General features: G+C 36.5%; 1 protein-coding gene across 2 annotated transcripts in view; it reads left to right on the top strand.

Moving 5' to 3' along the window:
• The window catches only part of LOC149842451 (protein CHROMATIN REMODELING 19-like), a 62,286-nt gene that overhangs the window by 24,046 nt on the left and 14,480 nt on the right, over positions 1-23,760 (top strand). For both annotated transcript variants that reach the window (XM_089999179.1, XM_089999180.1), the window contains exons 7-9: positions 1,910-2,095; positions 2,222-2,395; positions 2,513-2,671. In XM_089999179.1, coding sequence (XP_089855305.1) covers positions 1,910-2,095; positions 2,222-2,395; positions 2,513-2,671 — 519 coding nt within the window. The remainder of the gene's footprint in view (positions 1-1,909; positions 2,096-2,221; positions 2,396-2,512; positions 2,672-23,760) is intronic.

Raw genomic sequence — 23,760 nt, 5'->3', positions numbered from 1 at the left:
TAAAAAAATGAGCTTACCCTCGGTTTTGATGCTTTAAGCCCTTCTCTAACTTTGATAGCACACAAATCAAACCCTTAAAGCTTTATTTTGAGGGTTGGGTAGGATGAAAATGGGTCGTATTTGAACAAATCATGCTTTTAGGGTTCAGATCTAGCAAAACATCTATTTTTTAGGATGGATTTAATCTTAAAAATATATGGGTAGCCTTAGAAATGAGGTTTGGAGAGTGTGAACACAAAAAGAGGGGCCAAACTTACCCTTGGGGGCTTAAAAATAGCCCCCATAAGTGGAAAAGTAAAAAAAAAAAGGTTGATTCGTACAATACAGTATAATACATCCATGTATCGTACAATACATATCGTATCAATATGATAATCGTATCATTTATGATATTAATAGTATATCACAAGGTTACTAGACTAGGAAACAGGAAACCAAACGAGAAGCAGAAGCTAGAACCGAGATATTTTAAATTTTATAAGATGCAGGAAGCAAGGAATCAATTTAAAAGTGAAATAGGAATAAAAGAGGAAGTGATATGGGATCAAATGAGAAGCAAAATATAAATCAAAGGAGAAAGAAACAAAAACTAAAATAAAAATGATTATTCTTTAATTTTGTGATTTCGTAGTGTAAGAATTAAATTCTTTTGAAAATCTAAAAATGATGGTTGCTAATTTAAAGAAAGTACATGAGAAGTAAGTGGGAAGCGTGAAAGGAAGCACATGGAAAACATAAAATGAAGCGTATTGGGATCATGTAGGGAAGCAGGGAAAAACATGTGGAAAGCATAGGTGAAACGTTGGAGAATCAAGATTCGTGCTTCCGAAGCGAGTTACGAGGAAGCACACTTTTGAAAGCAGGGAGTTTCGTGCTTCCGAAGCGAGTTACGGGGAAGCACACTTTTCACCTATCTATGAAGCTTCCGGTAACTCTGGTATATCGTATTAGTATGACCTTCGATACATCAATACTTTGTACCGTATCTTACAATACAATATGATACTGATAACACTGTGCACATATACAAATGAGGGGTGTATGGGGAGAGGGTTGGGAGGCCAGAGAGGGGCAGTCAGTGCTGATGGAATAGAGAGAGAGAGAGAGAGAGAGAGAGAGAGAGAGAGAGAGAGAGAGAGAGAGAGAGAGAGAGAGAGAGAGGCACGTTTAGAAGTGAGAAAGATATAGGAAAAGTGAAGGTAGGAAGGAATATACAGTTTTCCGATCATTCCAAATGAGAGAATTTTTCTAAAAAGTACAATTTTTGATAGAAAACATTCCTCCACCTGGGGGGTGAAGGAATGTTTTCTACTAAGAGAAAATTTTAATTTAACACACACATACACAAACTCCCTTTGGACCTCCCCACTGAGAGCCTTGTCGACTGTAATATCTGTAAATTTTGCATAATTATGAAATAAATAAATAAATGGGAATTTCAGGAATGAAATGGCAATTATTATTTTATATTAAACCAACATTTAAGTGTGGATTATATTTTTAATTGCCATTTTTTGGATAATTATGAATTAATTGGCATTTAATTGGGCTCAAGCAAATATTGAGATGATGAATCAAGAAAAACTTATGGCTTAACAAAGTCTTGGTCTTTAAGGACTTGATGAACTTTCATTATTATTGTTGAATTCTCTTGCAGCATCACAAGTTTTGGACAACACTTTCAAGTCAGAGTTAATGCACAAACACGTTCACATTTTCTGACATCAAAACTTCTATACAATTCTAGAGAGCATATATTTCTAATTAAGCTCCCTAAATACTGATTTTTGTATGGATTTCTATGCACCATAACTATAGATATGCCATCATAGGCTCTCATGCTACTTCTTTGTGACACATTAGTTCATAATTGTTTTGTATTAATGAATTTCTTAATATTTCACTGCAGGAGTTGTGGTCCTTGCTAGAGTTCATGATGCCTGACATTTTTGAGACTGGAGATGCGGATTTGAAAAAGTTGTTGAATGCAGAAGATAAAGATATGATTGCACGCATAAAATCCATTTTGGCACCCTTTGTCTTGAGACGATTGAAATCAGATGTCATGCAGCAACTTGTCTCCAAAATACAGAGGGTATATATGACTACCTTAAACCATATTTTTGCTAAGTGAATGCCATTCGGGGACAATGAATTGTCTAGCTTGGTTTCGTTCATGCTTATTCTTTTTTTTTCTATGATGCTATAAATCTTTTTGTAGGTTGAATATGTAACCATGGAACCAGAACAGGATACTGCTTATAGGGAATCAATTAATGAATATCGTGCAGCTTGTGAAGCTCGTGCTGCAAAGAATTCTGCTACTGCAGAACAAAATGTCATTAGTTTTCTACCACGCCGTCAAATTTCCAACTATTTTACACAGTTCAGGAAGGTGCTGCTAGTGTTTGCAACAATTTATTAAAATCTTATGGAGAACTGCGTTTGTGATCAGAGTATTTTGTAAAAATTCTATGGAGATATGGCTCTAAGCACTTAATTTTTTTCACAGATTGCAAACCACCCATTGTTGGTAAGGCGAATCTTTAGTGACAATGATGTTGTTTGTTTAGCTCGAATGTTGCATCCAAGGGGTGCATTTGGATTTGAATGCACATTAAAGAGAGTAATTTCAGAACTCAAAAATTACAATGATTTGGCCATTCACAAGGTGATTTACTTGTTTGAATTTTGTTTTATCCCTCAATTGTTGTCTGGTGTGTCTGTACACATGCATATAACATTCATGCTTGTTGCACTCTGTTGGGTATATCGACTAGTAGAACATATTACCATTTTCTCTCAAAGCATTGCCTTTTGATTTACTTGTGAAAATATGTCTCCCATGACTGATTGCATGCATGCTTCTAGCAATATCTTATATATCAGATGATGATGCTGTTTGCTTTCAATTCGTGCTCTCTTGTATGCTACTTCTCTTCATGCTTTGGTTATATTTTGTATACTAGACCATGCTGCTGTCTGCTTTGAAACCATCAAATTCATTAAATATTTTTGCTTGATTTACAATATGTGAAAACTAGACCATTGTATTAATTAGTAGGTTGAACTCTGACTAGGCATGCTTAAGCACATGATTGTGCTCAAAGTTAGCTTTTTATTGGACGAGAATGACTTTTTACTGGAGAAAAGAACAATATGGTTCTTTTCTGAGATAAAGAATGTATACCCGAAGCCTTGCATAGGCATTGATTGAAGAAATGCTCATGAAAAGTGATGACTAAAGGATGTAAACCCAACATATGCAATATGTAAGAATCATATGATTTTCTAAGTTCTGTATTTCCTAAGAACACTATTATTCCGCTTTAAATTCATATGAGGTCTCCAGTGTTTATCTGTTAGGATCTGAAATTGTAAAGTAGCTGGGGGTTTTGTAGATTTGGTTTGCAATTAGAAGATATATGGAACATAAGGCAAGATGCCATGTAGTTGCTATTCTCCAAATGACAACCTAGATGGATCCATATGTTATGATTGTTTTAAGTTTGTGTTCACAAAAATGGAGCAGTAAGGAGTTGATCCACCAAGGTTACTTGATTCTCTACTCTGACATTGGCTCTTTGAATTAGTGCCTTGACTCATTGTCTCTCGTGAACTGTTTCTCTATCCAACAACAAATTGGAACTTATTTGTGAATTAAATTTCAATCGGAACAATGTGAAATGAACTGAGGATCTTCCACAAAGTACTTAGATCCGCAAGAGAGAGTGTCTAGAGAGACACTTGAACATAACCCTTAAAAAAGGGTATAATGGGAACAAAAAGAAAATAAAAATAATCTTTATTGAATTGATAAAATGCTTAAGAAGCATTGAGTAAATTACAAGAGGGGCTGCACACCTATATATACAAGTGGGAAGAGGAGAGCTCTTAAGTAGCTCTCCTTGTAGCCGTTGGACTAGTCCAACGGTTAGAAATGTAACCGTTGGACTAGTCCAACGGTTACCTTTCTAGTTAAGTTCCAAATGAAACTTAACTAAATAAGGTATGTCTAGTTCTATTAGAACTAGACACTAAAATAACTAAAAGAAAAAAAATACAAAAAAATAAAAGATAAAAATATATAAATATATATAATAATAATATAAATATTATTATTATATATATTTTATATTTTAACACTCCTTCTCAAACTTACGGTACAATGAGTGAAAGTTTGTCTAAGAGGAAGTGAAATCTGGGAGCAGCGAGAGGCTTTGTAAAGAAGTCTGCTAACTGATATTCTGAAGTAACATATGGCAGATCAATTGTCCCATGTAGATATTCCTCTCTGACGTAGTGACAATCCATTTCGATGTGTTTGGTGCATTCGTGAAATGTTCTGTTGCTTGCAATGTAGATTGCACTCTTGTTATCACAACACATTCATGAATCTTTTGTGGCTTCAACTCCCATGTCGACAAGCAGACGTCAGAGCCAAACTATTTTCATGATCGTGGTTGTCATGGCTCGGTATTCAGTTTCGGTGGATAAGAGAGAGACCTTCTGCTGCCTTTTGCACCTCTGCGAGATTAAAGATTCACCTAAGAAGACACAAAACCAGTGGTTGAGTGTCTGTTATTAGGATCACCTCCCCAATCAGCATCAATATATGCAATTAAATCAAGGGAGGAAGACAAAAAAAATTCTCGTGAAAGAGAGGACTGGATGTATCTGATAATACACATGATTGCTCCCATATGAACAGAGTTGGGAGCATGTTGAAACTGGCTTTCTGTGTGAACAACATGTGCTATGGCTGGTCTGATAATGGATACATAGGAAAGTGCCTCGACAAGCTGTCTGTAAGGAGTAGGGTCTTCAAGAAGTTCTCCATCATCAATCTTCATTTTAACATTGACAATTTCTGGAGTGTCTACTTTCTTATCATCTGTAATTCTAGACATGAAAACAATGTCAAGAGCAAATTTAGTCTGAGATAATAAATATCCTCTAGGAAAATAGGTGACTTCAATGCCTAAAAAATATCTCAATAAACCAAAATCAATCATTTCAAAGTGAGATTTGAAAAGTGTTTTGATGTTTTCAACTCCCTGTTTATCGCTTCCGGTGATGATCATATCATCCACATATAGAAGAAGCACAATAATTCCTGCATCAAAATTTTTAATAAACAAAGCAATGCCAATTAAACAGAATTGAAAACCAATATCAAGCATAACACGACTAAACCTATCATACCAAGCTTTTGGTGCTTGTTTAAGGTCATAAAGAGCTTCTTCTAAGCGAAGGGTTTTACCCTTAGGAATACTAAGACCTTAAGGGGCTTCTATGTACACTTCTTCAACTAGCTTTTCATTTAGAAATGCATTTTTGACATCTACCTAAAATATGAACCATTTCTTGATGGAAGCTAAGGCAATTAAGGTTCTGACTGTTGTCATACGAGCAACAGGGGCAAAGGTTTCTTCATAATCAATGTCATATTCTTGGGCATAACCTTTGGCTACTATTCGTGCTTTATATCTTTCAAGAGTGCCATCACTCTTGGTTTTAACCTTATAAACCCATCGACATCCTATAGGTTTCTTGCCTAGAGGAAGGTCTTGAATAGTCCATGTAGAAGCCTTTTTGAGGGCATTTAACTCAGTTTTCATGGCTTTTATCCATTTGACATCATTTTTTGCTTGAGAGTATGCAGATGATTTTTCATGAGTGAATTAATGCAATAACTACCCTATATGTAGGTGAGAAGGATTCGTATGACACAAATTTTTTCGGAGGCCTCGAGACTCAGGATGACCTTTTGGTTGGAATGTCAGAATATCTTTCAAGTGCACATGGAAGATTAGGTTCTCTTCGTCTGAAATATTGTATACTCGTGTCTCTATGGACTTCTTCATTGTCAATATTATGATCAAGATCAATAATACCTTGATCATTATCAAAGCTATAGTCAAGATCATATTCATCAAATTTAGATGTCAGATCTAACAAAAATGAGTACTCAGTAACTTCCTTTGGTTTTTCAAAATCAAAGAAGCTTTCTTTTTCTAAAAACGAGACATTTCTTGATACATATAATCTATCATTCTTGAAGTCAAAACACCTATAACCTGTTTGATTTTCTGTATATCCTAAAAAGGCACAGAGAATCGCACGAAGAGAAAGTTTATCATTTTGTCCATAAATATAAAACACTTGCATCCAAATACTCTGAGTCTAGAGTAATCTGGAGAAAGGTTCATAAGTTTTTCGATTAGAGTTATATTTTGCAAAGAAGAGGATGTCATTCGATTAATCAGATAGGTGGCAGTTAAGGCAGTTTCTGCCCAAAAATCTTTTGAGACTTGATTTGCTATTAGTAAAGTCTTAGTGGTATATGACTATGTTTACGTTCTGCCAGCTCATTTTGTTGAGGTGTGTTGAAATGAAATATGCGGAAGAATCCAAGAATGCTAAAGCATTCACTATGTCCCACACGGACAAATGCAACAAGCATAAGAGAGGAAATCCACTAAGGGATATACGAAAGGCCTTATAAAAATGCTACACACATGAAAAATAATATCACTATTATTGAAGAGGAGCTGTCAAGAGCAATACTACATACAAGGGGGGTTTCCCCTATTTATAAGAAAAGGAGACCAAAGGGGCTCCCAATAGAGTCGTTGGGAGCCCCCAACGACTCCATTGTGGGGCCCCTTTTCGGTATCCAAAATGCATTTTAAAAAATAAAAAAACAAAAATAAAAAACAGCAAAATAAAAGGAATAAAACAAGTACCCCTATTGGGTACTTGTGAAAAGACCATAATACCCCTATCGGGTATTATGGTGAATATACATCTATATTTATATATATATATAGATGTATTATTACATATTATTACATATGTTTTAACACCCCCCCTCAAACTTTACGGGGGAATGACCGAAAGTTTGCCAAGAAGGAACAAGAAGCGAGGAGCAGGCAGTGCTTTGGTGAAGAAATCTGCAAGTTGATATTCTGAAGTGACATATGGCAGTGTAACTGTCCCACGAAGATATTCATCACGTACATAATGACAGTCCATTTCAATATGTTTAGTCCTCTCATGGAAAGTGTGGTTGTTGGCAATGTAGATGGCACTTTTGTTGTCGCAACAAAGCTTCGAAGCACCGGTAATTTCGACTCCCATATCTTGAAGAAGACTGTGAAGCCACACCAGCTCCATTGTAGTAGTTGCCATAGCCCTGTATTCTGCTTCAGTAGAAGACAATGAGACTTTCTGCTGTTTCTTGCACCTCCAAGCAATTAGCGAATCTCCTAGAAAAACACAAAAGCCAGTAGTTGAGATTCGATCATTTGGGTTTCCTCCTCAGTCAGCATCAGTATAAGCTAGTAAATCTAAGGAAGAGATTGAGGATAGGAATAGCCCTTTAGTCAAAGTATTTTTAATATATCGAATGATCCGGAGCACAACACTCATATGCACAGATGTAGGAGCATGCTTAAATTGGCTTGCAGAGTGCACAACATGAGCAATATCCGGCCTGGTGATAGTCAGATAGGTGAGGGAGCCTATGAGTTGCCTGTAGGGCGTAGGATCATCCAGCAGAACTCCATCCTCCAGTCGTAGTTTAGCATTGATAACCTCGGGAGTCTCCACCTTTTTATCATCTGAAATCCTAGATTTGGAACATATGTCTGCAACAAGCTTCATCTGTGACAATATATACCCTCGAGGAGAGTATGCAACTTCTATACCAAGAAAGTACCTGAGAAAACCCAGATCAGACATATCAAAATTATGTTTTAACATATTTTTGACTTTAAGAATACCACTTTCATCATTGCCAGTGATGATCATATCATCAACATAAAGCAGAAGGATGATGATACTATTACCTGCACGTTTAACAAAAAGAGCAGTGTCAGTATAACATGAGCGAAATCCCAATTGTAACATGATAGCACTAAATCTATCATACCAAGCCTTAGGGGCTTGTTTAAGACCATATAAAGCTTTTAATAACCGAAGGGTTTGACCTTGGTTAACATTGATTCCCGGCGGAGGGTCCATATATACTTCTTCATTCAACTGACCATTAAGAAAGACATTTTTAACATCTAATTGGAATATAGGCCATTTCTTAGATGATGCTACCGCAATTAAAGTTCTAACGCTTGTCATGCGAGCCACGGGAGCAAAAGTCTCCTCATAATCGATGCCATACTCTTGTGAGTATCCCTTAGCAACTAATCTAGCTTTATAACGTTTTAGGGAACCATCACTTTTTGTTTTGACTTTATAGACCCATCGACATCCTATAACTTTCTTATTTGGAGGAAGGTGAACTATTTCCCAAGTTTTAGCTTTATTTAAAGCATCTAGTTCAACTTTCATTGCTTCAACCCAATGATGTATACTTTTTGCTTGATTATAATGGGAAGGTTCATAGTAAGAATACAAGGCTATTAGACAAGCTCTATAGTTAGGTGAGAGAGTTTCGTATGAGACGAACCTATTAGGTGGAATTGATTCTCTAGAAGAACGCCTAAGGGAGGTCTCTTCTAGGGGTTCATTAAGCCGCAAGAATTTTTCTAAAGCACTAATAGGTTGGGCTTCCTCACGCCGAGTGTATACTTGGAGATTGTTACCATTAGTTGGTGATACATCATTACCATGAGAATCATGAGTATTTTCTAAAACTTCCGGATGACTCAAAGAGTCATCATTTGAATCTTCTAAAAGATCATTGATAAACATATAATCAATTTCATTTGGTTTTTCCAATATTTCAAATCCATTTTCATCTTCTAAAAAGGTCACATCTTTGGAGACAAATAATTTATTGTTTTTATGGTCAAAGCATCTATAGCCCTTTTGATTTTCACCATATCCTAAAAATACACATTCTATTGCTTTAGGTGACAATTTGTCTCTTTTATGTAAAAGAACAAAGCATTTACACCCAAAAATTCGAAGACGATTGTAGTCGGGTGTCATATTAAAAAGTTTTTCATAAGGAGAGATATTGTTCAATTTTGAAGATGGCATCCTATTGATTAAATAGGTGGAGGTTAACACGGCTTCGGCAAAAAAATTTTTAGGAATATTTTTAGAAATGAGTAAGGATCTAGTGGTTTCCAAAATATGCCTATGTTTTCTTTCCGCTAGACCATTTTGTTGAGGAGTTCTTGGGCTAGATTTTTTATGACAAATGCCATGTTGTTTTAGATATGATTGAAAATCATTTGATAAGTACTCTCCACCCGAATCGGATCTAAGAATGGATATTTGACTTTGAAATTGATTTTGAACTTTTGCATGGAATTCTTTAAAGAAGTTAAAAACTTCCGATTTAAAGTTAAGAAAATAAATCCATACATATCTAGTATAATCATCAATAAAAGTAACATAATACGAATAACCACCTTTAGATAGAACCGAAGATGGCCCCCAAACATCGGAATGCACCAATTCAAAAGGTCTTGTTGTCACAAAGGTTCTAATAGGAAAAGGAGTAGACTTCATTTTACCAAAAATGCAATCTTTGCAATTGATATCTTTTTCTTTACAAAACTTGTGTCCAAAAGGAAAAAGATACATTTTAGAGTAACTTGGATGTCCAAGCCTTTTATGCCAAGTTTCAATATTTTTGTCTTGGACATAAGTACAAAATGAGGTATTTGGAAGCATTAAGTTATCCATAAAATAAAGGTCTCCCTTCCTATGGCCTTGCCCAATCCGCTTCCCGGACCGGAGATCCTGCACAAAGCACCCTTGGGATGAGAAAGATATTTCACATCCATGGTCGGCTATTTGAGAGACGGAAAAGAAATTAACATTTAATTTTGGAACTATTCTAACTTTTGGAACAAGGAAATTTTGAACATTTTTAGAATCAAGAGTTCCAACACCATTTATTTTGAGAAAAGTTCCATCGGCTGTAGAGACACAAGACATTTTTGAATTGGTGTGCACATTGGTTAATGCATTTTCATGAGGGGTCATGTGAAAAGAAGCTCCGGAATCTAAAATCCAAGAGTACGTACCGGGAGGTGATGATGAGGCAATGGCGGCACCGGAGGTAGAAGAAGTAGCCTTTAGAATTTGTTGGAGAGCCAAGGAAATCTGTCCAAGAGTATCTTTGAGATCCCCGTTCTTGCCGTCATTTTCTTTGGTGGATGATTCTTCAACGGAAGCCACCTTTGACTTGAATGCTCCATTTAGCTTTGGGCAAACGGGTTTAATATGCCCCGGCTCATAACAATGATGCCATATAATCATTTTTCTTCCACCACTCCCTTGCTTACCAAAATGAGGTGGTTTGTATGTTTTGACATGATTGCCGGGTTTAGATACGACAAGAACTTCATAAATGCTTTTACCCATATTATGCCTAGTCTCTTCTTGAGTAATCTTGGCAATAGCCTCTTCTAAGGGAGGAAACGTAGATCTATGGAGAAGTGAGAATCTAACTTGTTCAAATTCGGGACGAAGCCCAAATAAAAATTGAAACAATCTATCTTGTTCCATTTGTTTTTGTCTTAGAACCACATCCTCTATAGACACCCATTTAGGCTCTAAAAGAGCCAATTCATCCCACAAAGGATTTAGAGCACTATAATAGTCTTGTATGCTCATGTCACCTTGTTTTGTGGTTCTCACTTTTTCTTGTAAAAAATAAGCTCTTGCAAGATCCTTTTGGGTAAACATACCCTTCATAAAAAACCAAGCTTCATTTGCCCGGCGGAATTTTGCAATATTTGCACATACCTTAAGTTCAACATTATTCATAAACCATGCTAGGATTTTTGCATGGTTACTCTCCCAATCTTTCATTTGATGATGATAGTCTTCAATAGCCTTGAGACGAGCATCGCCTTCAAGTGCTTTCTCTTGATCTTCTTCCATCTTTGTGAGCTTAAGTTGGGGTTCCGGAATGGTCCCCATTACATAACCCCAAAGCTTCTTGCCTTTGAGATTATTCTCCATTGCGGATGCCCACATCATGTAATTTTTTCCATTGAGCTTGAATGATAGATCGATCTTGACTTCCATTGCTACAAGATGGAGGTGTGAGAAAAAAAGGAAGTAGAGAGATACACGATTTTACCTTACAAGATCGTATGGCTCTGATACCATGAAATGAAATATGCGGAAGAATCCAAGAATGCTAAAGCATTCACTATGTCCCACACGGACAAATGCAAGAAGCATCAGAGAGGAAATCCACTAAGGGATATACGAAAGGCCTTATAAAAAGGCTACACACATGAAAAATAATATCACTATTATTGAAGAGGAGCTCTCAAGAGTAATACTACATACAAGGGGGGTTCCCCCTATTTATAAGAAAAGGAGACCAAAGGGGCTCCCAATAGAGTCGTTGGGAGCCCCCAACGACTCCATTGTGGGGCCCCTTTTCGGTATCCAAAATGCATTTTAAAAAACAAAAAAACAAAAATAAAAAACAGCAAAATAAAAGGAATAAAACAAGTACCCCTATTGGGTGCTTATGAAAAGACCATAATACCCCTATCGGGTATTATGGTGAATATACATCTATATTTATATATATAGATGTATTATTACATATTATTACATATGTTTTAACATGTGTATGGGCAAGACCTTTGATGTGTGATGCCATGTAAGTTAAGGTAATTTTTAAAATCTGTTCACAAAAATTGTCCTCCTGAATTTGTGCGAAAAATGAAAATATCATTTTGAAACTTATTTTTAACCATTTTATGAAATGTCAGACTTACAACAACAACAACAACAACAACTACAACTACACCTTCATCCCAAAACAATTGGGGTCGGCGATATGAACCAACAAAGAAAATCATTATGGGTCTTCCACATGAATCCTTCTCCTCCATTCATTTCTATCCAATGCCATGTCCTCGGTGAGGTTCAAAGCATTCATATCCTTTCTTATCACCTCCATCCATGTCTTCCTAGGCCTACCCCGACCTCTTTTAACTAATATATTTTCCCATTTCTCCATCCTTCTAACTAGAGCATCATTAGGCCTTCGTCGAATATGTCAAAACCATCGTAAACGATTCTCTCTCATCTTATTTTCAATGGGTACAACGCCTACCTTCTTACGTATCTCCTCGTTCCGAATCTTATCTTTTATTGTATTTCCACACATCCATCTCAGCATACGCATCTCAGCTACACTCATTTTTTGAATATGATGTCTCTTGGCAGCCCAACATTCCGTACTATATAGTAAAGCGGGCCTAATAGTCGTCCTATAAAACTTTCCCTTCAACCGCAATGGCATTCTACGATCGCACAACACTCCAGTTGCACTCTTCCATTTCATCCACCCAACCTTTATCCTATGATTTACATCTCCATCAATTTCTCCATACTTTTGAATGATAGATCCCAAATATTTGAAAGAATCATCCACCGATATTTCGTGCTCACCAAGCTTCACTACACTCCCATCACTACTTCGTTGCTTACTCAATCGACATTCCATGTATTCTGTCTTACTCTTACTCAACTTAAAACCTCTTGCTTCCAATGTCTGTCTTCATAATTCTAACTTAGCATTAACCCCAGTTTTAGACTCATCAATCAAAACAATATCATCAGCAAACAACATACACCACGACACATTTTCTTGAATTGATCTCGTAAGCTCATCCATCACTATAGCAAATAGGAAAGGGCTTAAAGCAGACCCTTGATGTAACCCAATTGTTATAGGAAAATTGGTTGTCACCCCTCCACAAGTGCGGACATTGGTTACTACTCCTTCATACATATCTTTAATTATACTAATGTACTTGAGAGAAACACCTTTCTTTATCATTGTCCACCAGAGAACGTCCCTAGGTACTCTATCGTAAGCCTTCTCCAAATCAATAAAAACCATATGCAAATCTTTGTTCCTCTCTCTATTTCTCTCAATAAGTTGTCTAAGAAGATGTATAGCTTCCATAGTTGATCTTCCAGGCATAAAACCAAATTGATTCTCCGATATCATGACAATCTTCTTCAACCTAGACTCAATCACCCTCTCCCAAAGTTTCATAGTATGACTCATGAGTTTTATACCACGATAGTTTGTGCAATCTTGTATATCACCCTTATTCTTATATAGAGGCACCAAAGTACTCTTCGTCCACTCATTAGGCATCTTTTTTGTCCGCCAAATCTTGTTAAAAAGATTTGTCAACCATTCTAAACCTTTCTCTCCCAAGCATTTCCAAGCCTCGATAGGTATACCATCTGGGCCAACTGCCCTTTTTGATTTCATTTTCTTCAAAGCCTCTGCAATTTCTTTCTTTTGAATCTTGCGCATGAAGTCACGATTCATCTCATGAAAAGGAATTGAAAAGTCTCCAAGATCCTGAGCATGACTTTCATTAAATAGCTTATCAAAATAATCTTTCTATTTCTCCTTAATCTCTTCATCTTTGACTAAAACCCTTTGCGTTTCATCTTTGATACATCTAACCATACCCAGATCCCTCGATTTCCTATCTCTCATCTTTGCAAGCCTATAAATATCCTTCTCACCCTCTTTGGTATCCAACTTGTCATAAACCTCCTTATATACTTTATCCCTCGCGTTCCGAACTACTTTTTTAGCTTCCTTATTTGCTATCATATACTTCTCCAAATTCTCATTATCACGATTTTTACTTAGATTTCTATAACACTCTCTTTTAACCTTAATAGCTAATTTGACATCCTCGTTCCACCACGATGTATCCTTACCTAGCGGTGCACCGCCTTTAGACTCACCCAATACCTCCTTAGCCACCTTTCTCATGCCACCCGCTATCTTATTCCACATAGATTCTGAATCCTCCTCGAGACACCAATCAACTTCCTTAACTACCCGCTCTACAAATATTCCTTGTTTAGCTTCTTTCAGTGCCCACCACTTAATTCTAGGATCTATCATATGTCTATCCCTTTTGCGGTATTGTCTAATTCTAAGATCTAAAATTAAGATTCTATGTTGTGTAGCTACACTTTCTCCCGGTATAACCTTACAATCGATGCAACAACCCCTATCTCTCTTTCTAAGTAGGAAAAAATCTATCTGACTCGTATTAACCCCACTTTTAAATGTTACTAGGTGAGACTCCTTCCTAAACCAAGTGTTTGCTAAGATCATATCATAGGACAAACCTAAATCTAAAATCCTTTCTCCACTTTCGTTTCTTTCTCCTATACCATAGCCTCCATGGATACTCTCAAATCCATCCCTATTAATGCCTACATGCTCATTAAGGTCACCGCCGATGAAAAGCCTTTCTTCATAAGATATCCTTTGTACTACTCCATCTAAATCTTCCCAAAATTGACGCTTAATGGAATCATCTAAACCTACTTAGAGGTGCATAAACACTAATAATATTAATAATATTCGTACCTAATACTAATTTAATAAGTAAAATCCTATCACCCTTCCTACGGACCTCAACTACATTATCTATAAACTCACGACTCATAACAATCCCTACTCCATTCCTATTCCTATTTATTCATGTATACCAAATCTTATATCCCCAAGGTTCTATCACTTTTGCTTTCTCACCTACCCATTTGGTCTCTTGTAGACATAAAATATCAATCTTTCTCCTACACATAACATCTGCTAACTCTACCAACTTACCAGTTAAAGATCCTATGTTCCAAGTGGCTAACCTAATTTTATGGTCTTGGACTAACTTCTTTACCCCCACCCGTCCAACAAAGTGAGGGAACCCTTGCCTATTTGACACCACACCCGGGCGTCGGTGTGACGTGTCGCTTCCGGGCGACGACCTAGCAACCCTTGCCCATTTATCACTGCCTCCGGGCCTATAGAGTACAACGCGTCGCTCAGTAGGGAACGCCCCAACGAAATTCTCATATTGGTTCATATTCATAGGGTGTGACTAAGTTTTTATGCTGGCTGTCACAGGCCTACCGCAACCCTCCTTTATCCGGGCTTGGGACCGGCAGTGTATAACTAAACAGTTATACACAGGCGGAGTTGAAATGTCAGACTTACGTTTAAAAAAATTAATCCAAGTATGTCTGAAAAAAATCATTGACAAAGATAACATAATAGGCAAATCCACCTTTAGAAATTATTGGTGCAGGACCCTAAACATCTTAGTGTACTAATTCAAGTGGTCTTGAAGAAACAAAAGTTATGTTCTGAAATGATAATCTTTTCATTTTGCCAAGAATACAATCTTTACAAGTAAAATTTTCAGAATTACAAAATTTCCCTAGATTTGGAAAACGTTGGATTTTGGCCAAGGTTTTAAAACCCGTGACTCAGAACTCGACTCGTTCTTTATTGACTCGTGACTCGGCGGGTCAACTTGGTGACTCGAATCGGGTTTTGTTAACTTTTGATTTTAAAAGAAAAACAATATATAATTTGTCTCAAACCATGTTTTTGAGTAAACATATAGTCTCCAAATGTCTGTAAGAATATAAAAAGTTAAAAACTGCAAAGAGCTATAGAGGTTTGCTTGAATTTGATATTTATACAAGCACTTTGACTAATTCATGACTTGAATTAGAGGACGTGGTCACCATGAGTTCAGTCTGCTACTACCTACGGTTCCTAAAATGGCCAATCATATATGCTAGCTTGTTTTAAAAGTTTCAATTCCCTCTCTAACAAATCGATAAATGTAAAATAGGGATATATGGGCATATTGAAAGTTTACAGAATGCCCAATATCAACATAAACAAGCAATTTTCTCATGCATGAAAACTATGCAAGAAATATATTAATGGCACAACTATAAAAAGACTACTAATATTTGAATCATTATAATGCTTGTTCATATAACAAATGGATGATGAAACCTAAATGTGACTTCCTATAGGCACATTTGACCCTCCATATATAGTGAGAATCATTTCTTTAAAATATTTTGCTAGAATAAGTTGATAGCACAGGGTGAACAGTAGTTCGAACAACATGGCGATTTTATTCTATGGATTTAAATGATTTTTTTTATCTTTAAATGATTTTTATTTTCTTTTTTATACAAAATTTGGGGGTAACTCTTGTTAAAATATATGTACTTATATATTTCGAAACTGTAATTTGAAACTCAAAAATCAAATTTCAAACATCTCAGAACTCGCCCGAGTCCGGCCGAGTCAAGCCGAGTCAAGCCCGAGTTTTGGCAAACCGAGTTTGCCTTGCCGGGTTGACTCGCTGGAGGGCCAAGCCGAGCCGAGCTGAGCCGAGTCAACGAGTTGACTCGGCGAGTTTTAAAACACTGATTTTGGCTATATGTGGATGACTAAGTCTTTTGTGCAATAACCCCAACTCGATTTTTTGAATGTTATAACAAAAGACATTCTTTGGCATTTCCAAAAAATCCATGTAATAGTGTACAACAAAAACAATGCCTTCATCCCAAACAATTGGAGTCGGCGATATGAACAAAAAAGAAAATCATTGTGGGTCCTCCACATGAATCCTTCTCCTCCAATCATTTCTATCCAATGTCATGTCCTCAGTGAGGTTCAAAGCATTCATATCCTTTCTTATCATCTCCATCCAAGTCTTCTTAGACCTACCCCGACCTCTTTTAGCTAATATAATTTTCCATTTCTCTATCCTTCTAACCAGAGCATCATTAGGCCTTCGCCGAATATGCCCAAACCATCGTAAACGATTCTCACTCATCTTATTTTCAATGGATGCAACACCTACCTTCTTACGTATTTCCTCGTTCTGAATCTTATCTTTTAGTGTATTTCCACACATCCATCGAAGCGTACGCATCTCAGTTACACTCATTTTTTTGAAAATGATGTCTCTTGGCAGCCCAACATTCCGTACCATATAGTAAAGCGAGTCTAATTGTCGTCCTATAAAACTTCCCCTTCAACCGCAATGGCATTCTACGATCGCACAACACTCCAGTTGCACTTTTCCATTTAATCCACCCAACCTTAATCCTATGATTTACATCTCCATCAATTTCTCCATTCTTTTGAATTATAGATCCCAAATATTTGAAACAGTCTATGTCACATGGGTGCGGGTGCGAGTGCGGGGATGCGGCACTTTCAAAAACCTTGGGTGCGGGTGCGGCAAAAAAAAAAAATAAAAAAAAAAAAAAATATATATATATATATATATATATATATATATATATATATATATATATATATATATATAAGGGGGGTCCGGGGGTTCTTCTCATTAAATACTTGTGATAAAATAAACATGATTTTTGTGATAAGCAAAAATGGGTCTTTTCATGGTTTTTCCTTCACCAACCATTTCTTTTTTATGCCTAAGAGTGTTAAGTTTGCGAAATTTCATATGGCTCGGCCCGAGTTCCAATAATTAAGTTAGAATTTTTCAATGTAAAAATGATAAAAAATATTATTTTAGCAGGTATGGTTTGGATCTGATTTATCATTTATGTAACCTTATAAGGTTCGAGTATGGTTTCTCTTACGATGAGTTCAATTAGACTCTAGTCCAGGATCCTGGTATGGTTTCTTATGATGGATTCCATTAGACTCAAGTCCATAACCTGGTACCATTATCTCATATAGGGTTTGAGTTTGATTTCACTTAAATCCGAACCAAACCCAACCCAATCCGTTGACACCATGAAATTGAAAGTGGGCTAACCACGAGCGATAATGTGGCGGGGCCAGCGCTTCGCACTCATGAGAGTAGTGATAATAATCTCTCTCTCTCTCTCTCTGACGCGATGATCGAGGTGGAGAGCTGGAGATGTGAATGTGAAGTCTGTATAACTCATTTAATTCATGCCTGACAGAGGGCAACATTGAACCAGTAATCATTTAATTCATGCCTGACAGAGCGCAGTATTGAACCAGTCTCATACCACTCCTTGTTTATCAAGAAAACTAGTTCTGAAATTGTGGTTATGGTGGTATATGTCGATGGCATCATATTAACAGGAAGCAGTGCCCAAGATATTTCCGCAACAAAGGATCATCTTTAGAAACACTTTGTTACTAAAGATCTTGGTTTCCTTCGATATTTTTTGGGTATTGAGGCTGCAAGAAACAAAGAGGGCTTAGTTTTGTCACAAAGAAAGTATGTGATGGACCTATTAAAAGAGACTGGAATGCTAGGAGCGAAGCCAGCTAACATTCCTATGGATCCCAAAACTTATATGTTTGATGAAAAATCTGAATGTGGATAGTACCAGTTTTAGATCCTTGGTGGGTAAGTTGTTATATGTGACCGTTACTAGACCTGGCATTTCATTAGCCGTGAGTAAAATTAGTCAATTCATGGATAAACCTACCAAAGCTCACTGGGCTGCAACTATGATGGTTCTCAGGTACTTAAAGTCATCTCCTGGTAAAGGACTGTTGTTTAAACAAAATCCTTCCTTGAACGTTGTTGCTTACACTGACGCAAATTATGCGGGGTCTATCGAAGATAGAAAATCAACAACTGGATTCTGTGTTTTTGTGAGAGGAAATCTTGTTACCTGGAGGAGTAAGAAACAAACTGTTGTAGCCAGGTCGAGTGCTGAATCAGAATACAGAGCTATGGCTCAGACAACAGTTGAGATCATGTGGGTAAAATCAGTTTTGACCGAACTTCAGGTGAAAGTATCCCTACCTATGGTGATGGTGTGTGACAATAGGGCTGCTACATATATTGCCAACAACCCAGTTTTTCATGAAAGGACTAAACATATTGAAGTTGACTGTCACTATGTACGTGACTTGATTTAGGCTGGTTATATTTGCACAGATCATGTATCTTCCGAAGATCAAGTTGTTGATGTCTTTACCAAGGCCCTTGCGAGGCCTAGTTTCTCCCATTGTTGTGACAAGCTGAGCATGATCGATATCTATGCTCTAGCTTGAGGGGGAGTGTTGAGATTAAGAGGTTTTATGGTGAAGTTTTCCTAAACTAGAGGTTATTTGAATTTTTATTTTATTGAGGGATTTATGTGTAATTTCTCTTTTTGGCCTCTCTCTATTTAACATAGAGATTAGCCCTAATCATCTTGAATTAGTTTGCTTCCTGTGCAGCCGTCTCTCTCTCTCTCTCCTACCTAGGGTTCGGTGCATCTCATTCATCCTTCAACAATAATCAGGTTCAAGCTTATGTAATACCTCAAAAGGAGATATTTTCCCTAATATCTTAGATGGTAAGCGATTTATTAGATAAACAGAAGCAAGAGCTGCTTCAGCCCAAAAGTTTTTAGGAATGTTTTGAGATATAAGAAGGGTCCTAGTGGTCTCAATAATGTGCCTATGTTTTCTTTCGGCCAACCCATTCTGTTGAGGAGTTTTAGGACAAGACCTTTGGTGAACAATTCTGTGATCCTCAAGGTATACCCTAAATTGATTGGAGATATATTCTCCTCCAGAATCACTTCTAAATATCTTTATGTTACTGTTGAATTGATTTTTGATCATTGAATGAAAAGTTTTGAAGCACGGAAAAACTTCATGTTTGAACTTAAGAAAATATATCCACGAATATCTGGAAAAATCATCCACAAAAATTACATAATAAGAAAAGCCTCCTTTTGAAGCAATAGGTGCGGGTCCCCAAACATCTGAATGAACAATTTTGAAAGTTTTAGAAGAGAACATAGTTCTTTGCTCAAAAGGTAAACTTTGCATTTTTCCGAGAATACAGCCATTACAAGAAAATGAGCTTTTACTTAGGTCTTTTGCAAAATGTAAATAAGATAACTTGGTGATATTAGGATGACCAAGTCTTTTGTGCCACACATTTATATCTTTGTGTCAGGCAGCATTACAAAAAAAAATTTGGAACTTGAAGAGATTCCATATAGTATAAGTCTCCCTTTCTAAAGCCTTCCCCAATCAATTTCCCGGACCGACGATCCTGTATTAAACATTTATCACAAGAGAATTTAATATCGCAATCATGGTCCGAGAGTTGAGAAACAGAGAAAATGTTTAAGTTTAGTTTAGGTATAAATCTAATTTTTGGAATAAAAAAATCTTGAGTTTCAAAATTACCTATTCCTTTAATTTCAAGAGAGGTTCCATCCGCAGTGGAAACAAAAGATGGAGAAACATTTTTTGAGTAATCGGAAAGCGAAAAAATGTTTGAGGACATATGAAAGGATGCATCGGAGTCCAAAAGCCAAGAAACTTTACCTGGAGAGGAAGAAGTGGATACGGCAGCACCGGAGGTAGCTCCCTTGAGGAGAGGTTGAAGGGCTTCCACTATTTGATTTATAGAGTGTCACACTTGAAGATGCCTCCTCCTTTTGTGGTACACCGGTGGTAGCCATTGCGAGAAGCTTCTTCCACTTGGGACATATGGGTTTGATATGCCCTGGTTCTTTACAGAAATGACAAATAATCTTGCTATAGTCCATTTTTCCTCTTTGTCCACCATTTTCACCTTGATTTTGTGGTTTAAAGTGAGGAGGACGATAGGTTTTTACATTGTTTCCGGGTCTTGATACGACATTGACCTCATTGTTTTCTTCATAATTACAAGGAACCGCAAGAACATTTGATCTTTGTTTACATAAACTCATACGAGTCTCCTCACCACTTAGTTTGGTGAGTACATCTTTAAGAGAGGGAGGAGTAAACGAGGATAGAAGAGATGACCTTATTTGCTCAAATTCGTGCCTTAGCCCATTCAAAAGTTGAAGAACCGATCTTCTTTAAGTTGCTTGTGACGGAGTTCAATTGCCTCTCCACTCCATTTTGGTTCAAGCATGGCAAACTTGTCTCAAATAGAGGAAAGATCGACAAAATATTCCCTAATAGTCATTTCACCTTGAGTAAGAGAGAGAGTCTTCTTTTAAAGATAATACTTATGAGATAGATCCCTTGATGTATACATTTTCTCAAGATAATGCCAAGCTTCCGATGCCTTTTTGAACTTAATAATGTTGGCATTAATCTTAGTTTCCACGGATGAAAAAAAACCAAGAAAGAATCTTGAAAATTTTCATTTCCCATTCAGAGAGTACTCTTCAAGGGCTTTGATTCTTTCTTCCCCCTTAAGAATCTTGATCTCACTTCCGTTTACCACGGTAATTTTGGGTTCCGATTCCGGAATTGTGCCTTGCACATAACCCCATAGCCCCTTCCCTTTTATATGAGCCTCCATGTTTTCGGCTCAAACATGATAGTTGGACCTATTTAATTTGAAGCCAAAAGCAAAATGAGACTCTTTTTCACCTATTAAGGAGTAGAAAGGAAGAAAGAAAATGCGTACCAACACAATATTTCAAATTCTAACTTGCACAAGATTCTTCTAAAATATTTGAGAAGCAAGATCCACCACTTCAAACTTCAAATATCCGAAGGCATGCTTTTCGAGGCACTCGAAAAAAAGAGAATTCCATGATCCTCTATCACCAACCAAGCTCTGATACCATGTGAATTTGTCTACGAAGAGACAATACACATACAAGCACAAATACTTTATAAAAGATGTGCACGAAGGCACTCACAACACTTGAACAAAATACGCAAAAAGCATAAAGATAGCAAACATGCACTAAGGCATGTATTTTATAGAAAAGAGCAAATGCTTGAGGCTCTCAAGCTCCTTCAATAACAAGGGGGAACACCCCTATTTATACAAAAGCAAAGAGGTGCAAAGGGGGGCTCCCAAAGGAGTCGTTGGGGAGCTCCCAACGGTCACATTTGTGACCGTTGGGGGCTCCCCAACGACTCTATTGGGAGACCCCCAATGCACCTTTATGAAAAAGGAAAAAAATAAAAATAAGAAATACAAAAAATAAAGAAGGAAAATACAACATATTCCAAATGGAATATGCGCAAGATAGGAAATTACAAGAATACCCTTTTCGGGTAAAAAAATAAAATATGTATATAAATATATATACTTATATATATAAAGATACGTATACATATAATATATATATGTATATGTATCTCTATGTATGTAAGTATATATATTTATACTTACAACAATGGTTTTGGAGATACATTTTAACAAAAAAGTCCATCCACATCTTTGAGGGAGGCTACCATAAGTCACAATAATGATAATTGTTAGTTTAGTAATTAGTATCCTGTGTTTGCTTTATTGATGTATATTACTTAATAGTAGGGTATCCTTCTAATTCAACAAAGTGGTTACAAGTATTTGGAAATGAGAGCATAAGCCATTCTGGAATATTTTGTTGTTTAGCCCAATGTTGTTCGTATTGTATCGTATTTTACGATACACTATAATACACATTATTACTTTTAGAAAAATGATACAATACACACTTGTATTGCGATGAGTGTGTATCGTATGATACGGCTTGTATTGTACCTATCATACGATATAGGGTGTATCATACGACACTGCATCAACTCACTTTAAAAAGGGCCAAATTGTAATTTTTTTCTTTTTGGGTTTTAAATACCTCTTGAAGGCCAAATCCCTCATTTGTGTAGAGGCCATTAGAGGGGTATTCACGCACCCTAGGAGTCGTGAGTGCGATTTGGGGGTCGATCCGTGTGCAAAGGGAGGACTTCTGCCATTTGCTTAAGAGTGCATTTCACCCAATTTCCACTAAAGAAAGTGAGATAAGGTAAAAAAATCTTCGTTCTTTGTTTCGTTTGTGTATGATTGAAATGGAAGGAGGGTAAGCTCCTTTCTTTTTTTATATTTTTAGAAGATATTACTTTACTTTTAATTTTTTACCCTTAATCCCATTTTTTGTGTTGTCCTTAGGTGTACTATTAAGCATTGTTTTACATCTTTGTATTAATTAGATTTAGTAATTCTTGCTCTAGGAGGTCTATGGAGGGTGGAGGTGTTGGAGGATGCCTTTCAAAGGATCCTGCATTGAAATATTGTATATCATGACTTGAAAATGTGTTTGAAAGGAATAGTGAAGTGTAACTTTTGTGGTTTTGCACTTCATGGAGGATTATATTGATTTAAATGTCATGTTGTGGGGTATAAAATATAATATTGTGTGTTTTCTTTCGTATTAAATTATGAGATTTTTGAAAATTTGGCTAAGTGTTTTGTAAAGTTGATAAAATCTTCGATTTTAGGTGGCGTCAGTCGAGTCTGGGCGTGGCCCATGACCCGTTGACAAGACCAAAACGAGGCAAATAAGAATTGGTAAAACTTTTTGTTTTTGACCTTTAAAATCGAGCAAAATTTGGTTAAATTAAGGCGTAATTCAAGAAATATATCATTAGATTCGTTTCAAAATTCTGAAAACATTGATATTTTGTTTTTCTGAATTCGGGTTACGGTAGACCTGAAAATCACTTTTTTCCAAAAATGACACACCTCAATGTGACCAGTTCTGGATTGGATTGGATCCAATCCGTTTGATCCAAGTTGATATAGATCTGAACCCAGTCCAAGACTCATATTAATTAGGATCTGGTCCAGGTTGAGATCTGATCATGCATATTTTACTCTATTTTATATACTTTTATGCATGATCTTGCGCATATTCAATGTTTTAATGCCTATGTTTAGTTGATTTTGATGTATTTTCATGCAGGAAAGCTTCGTTTTGAATTTCATCGAAATCAAAGTTAAAATAAGCAATTTGGAGCAGTTTTGAAGGCTTTTGGATCGAATCCCGAAAAATGGACTGGTTAAAATTTTAAAATCCAGATTCGACCCACTTTTAAGAAGTTTAATTGGACCACAATACCCTTAGAGGGGCGCCACCTATGTTTTAGAAATAGTTTAGTTTTAACATGGTTTTTAGAAATAGTGTTGTAGTTGAGGTATTTTGAAAATTATTGATGTTACGAGTCTTTTTAGAAAATACCCAAACTTATCCTTCTAACCCTAGGCT

Source organism: Nuphar pumila, chromosome 3 (assembly GCF_984573655.1).
Source record: "Nuphar pumila chromosome 3, dmNupPumi1.hap1.1, whole genome shotgun sequence".
Classification (NCBI taxonomy): Eukaryota; Viridiplantae; Streptophyta; class Magnoliopsida; order Nymphaeales; family Nymphaeaceae; genus Nuphar; species Nuphar pumila.
Note: the sequence above shows the minus strand (reverse complement) of the source record. Positions and strands in the feature narration are given on the sequence as shown.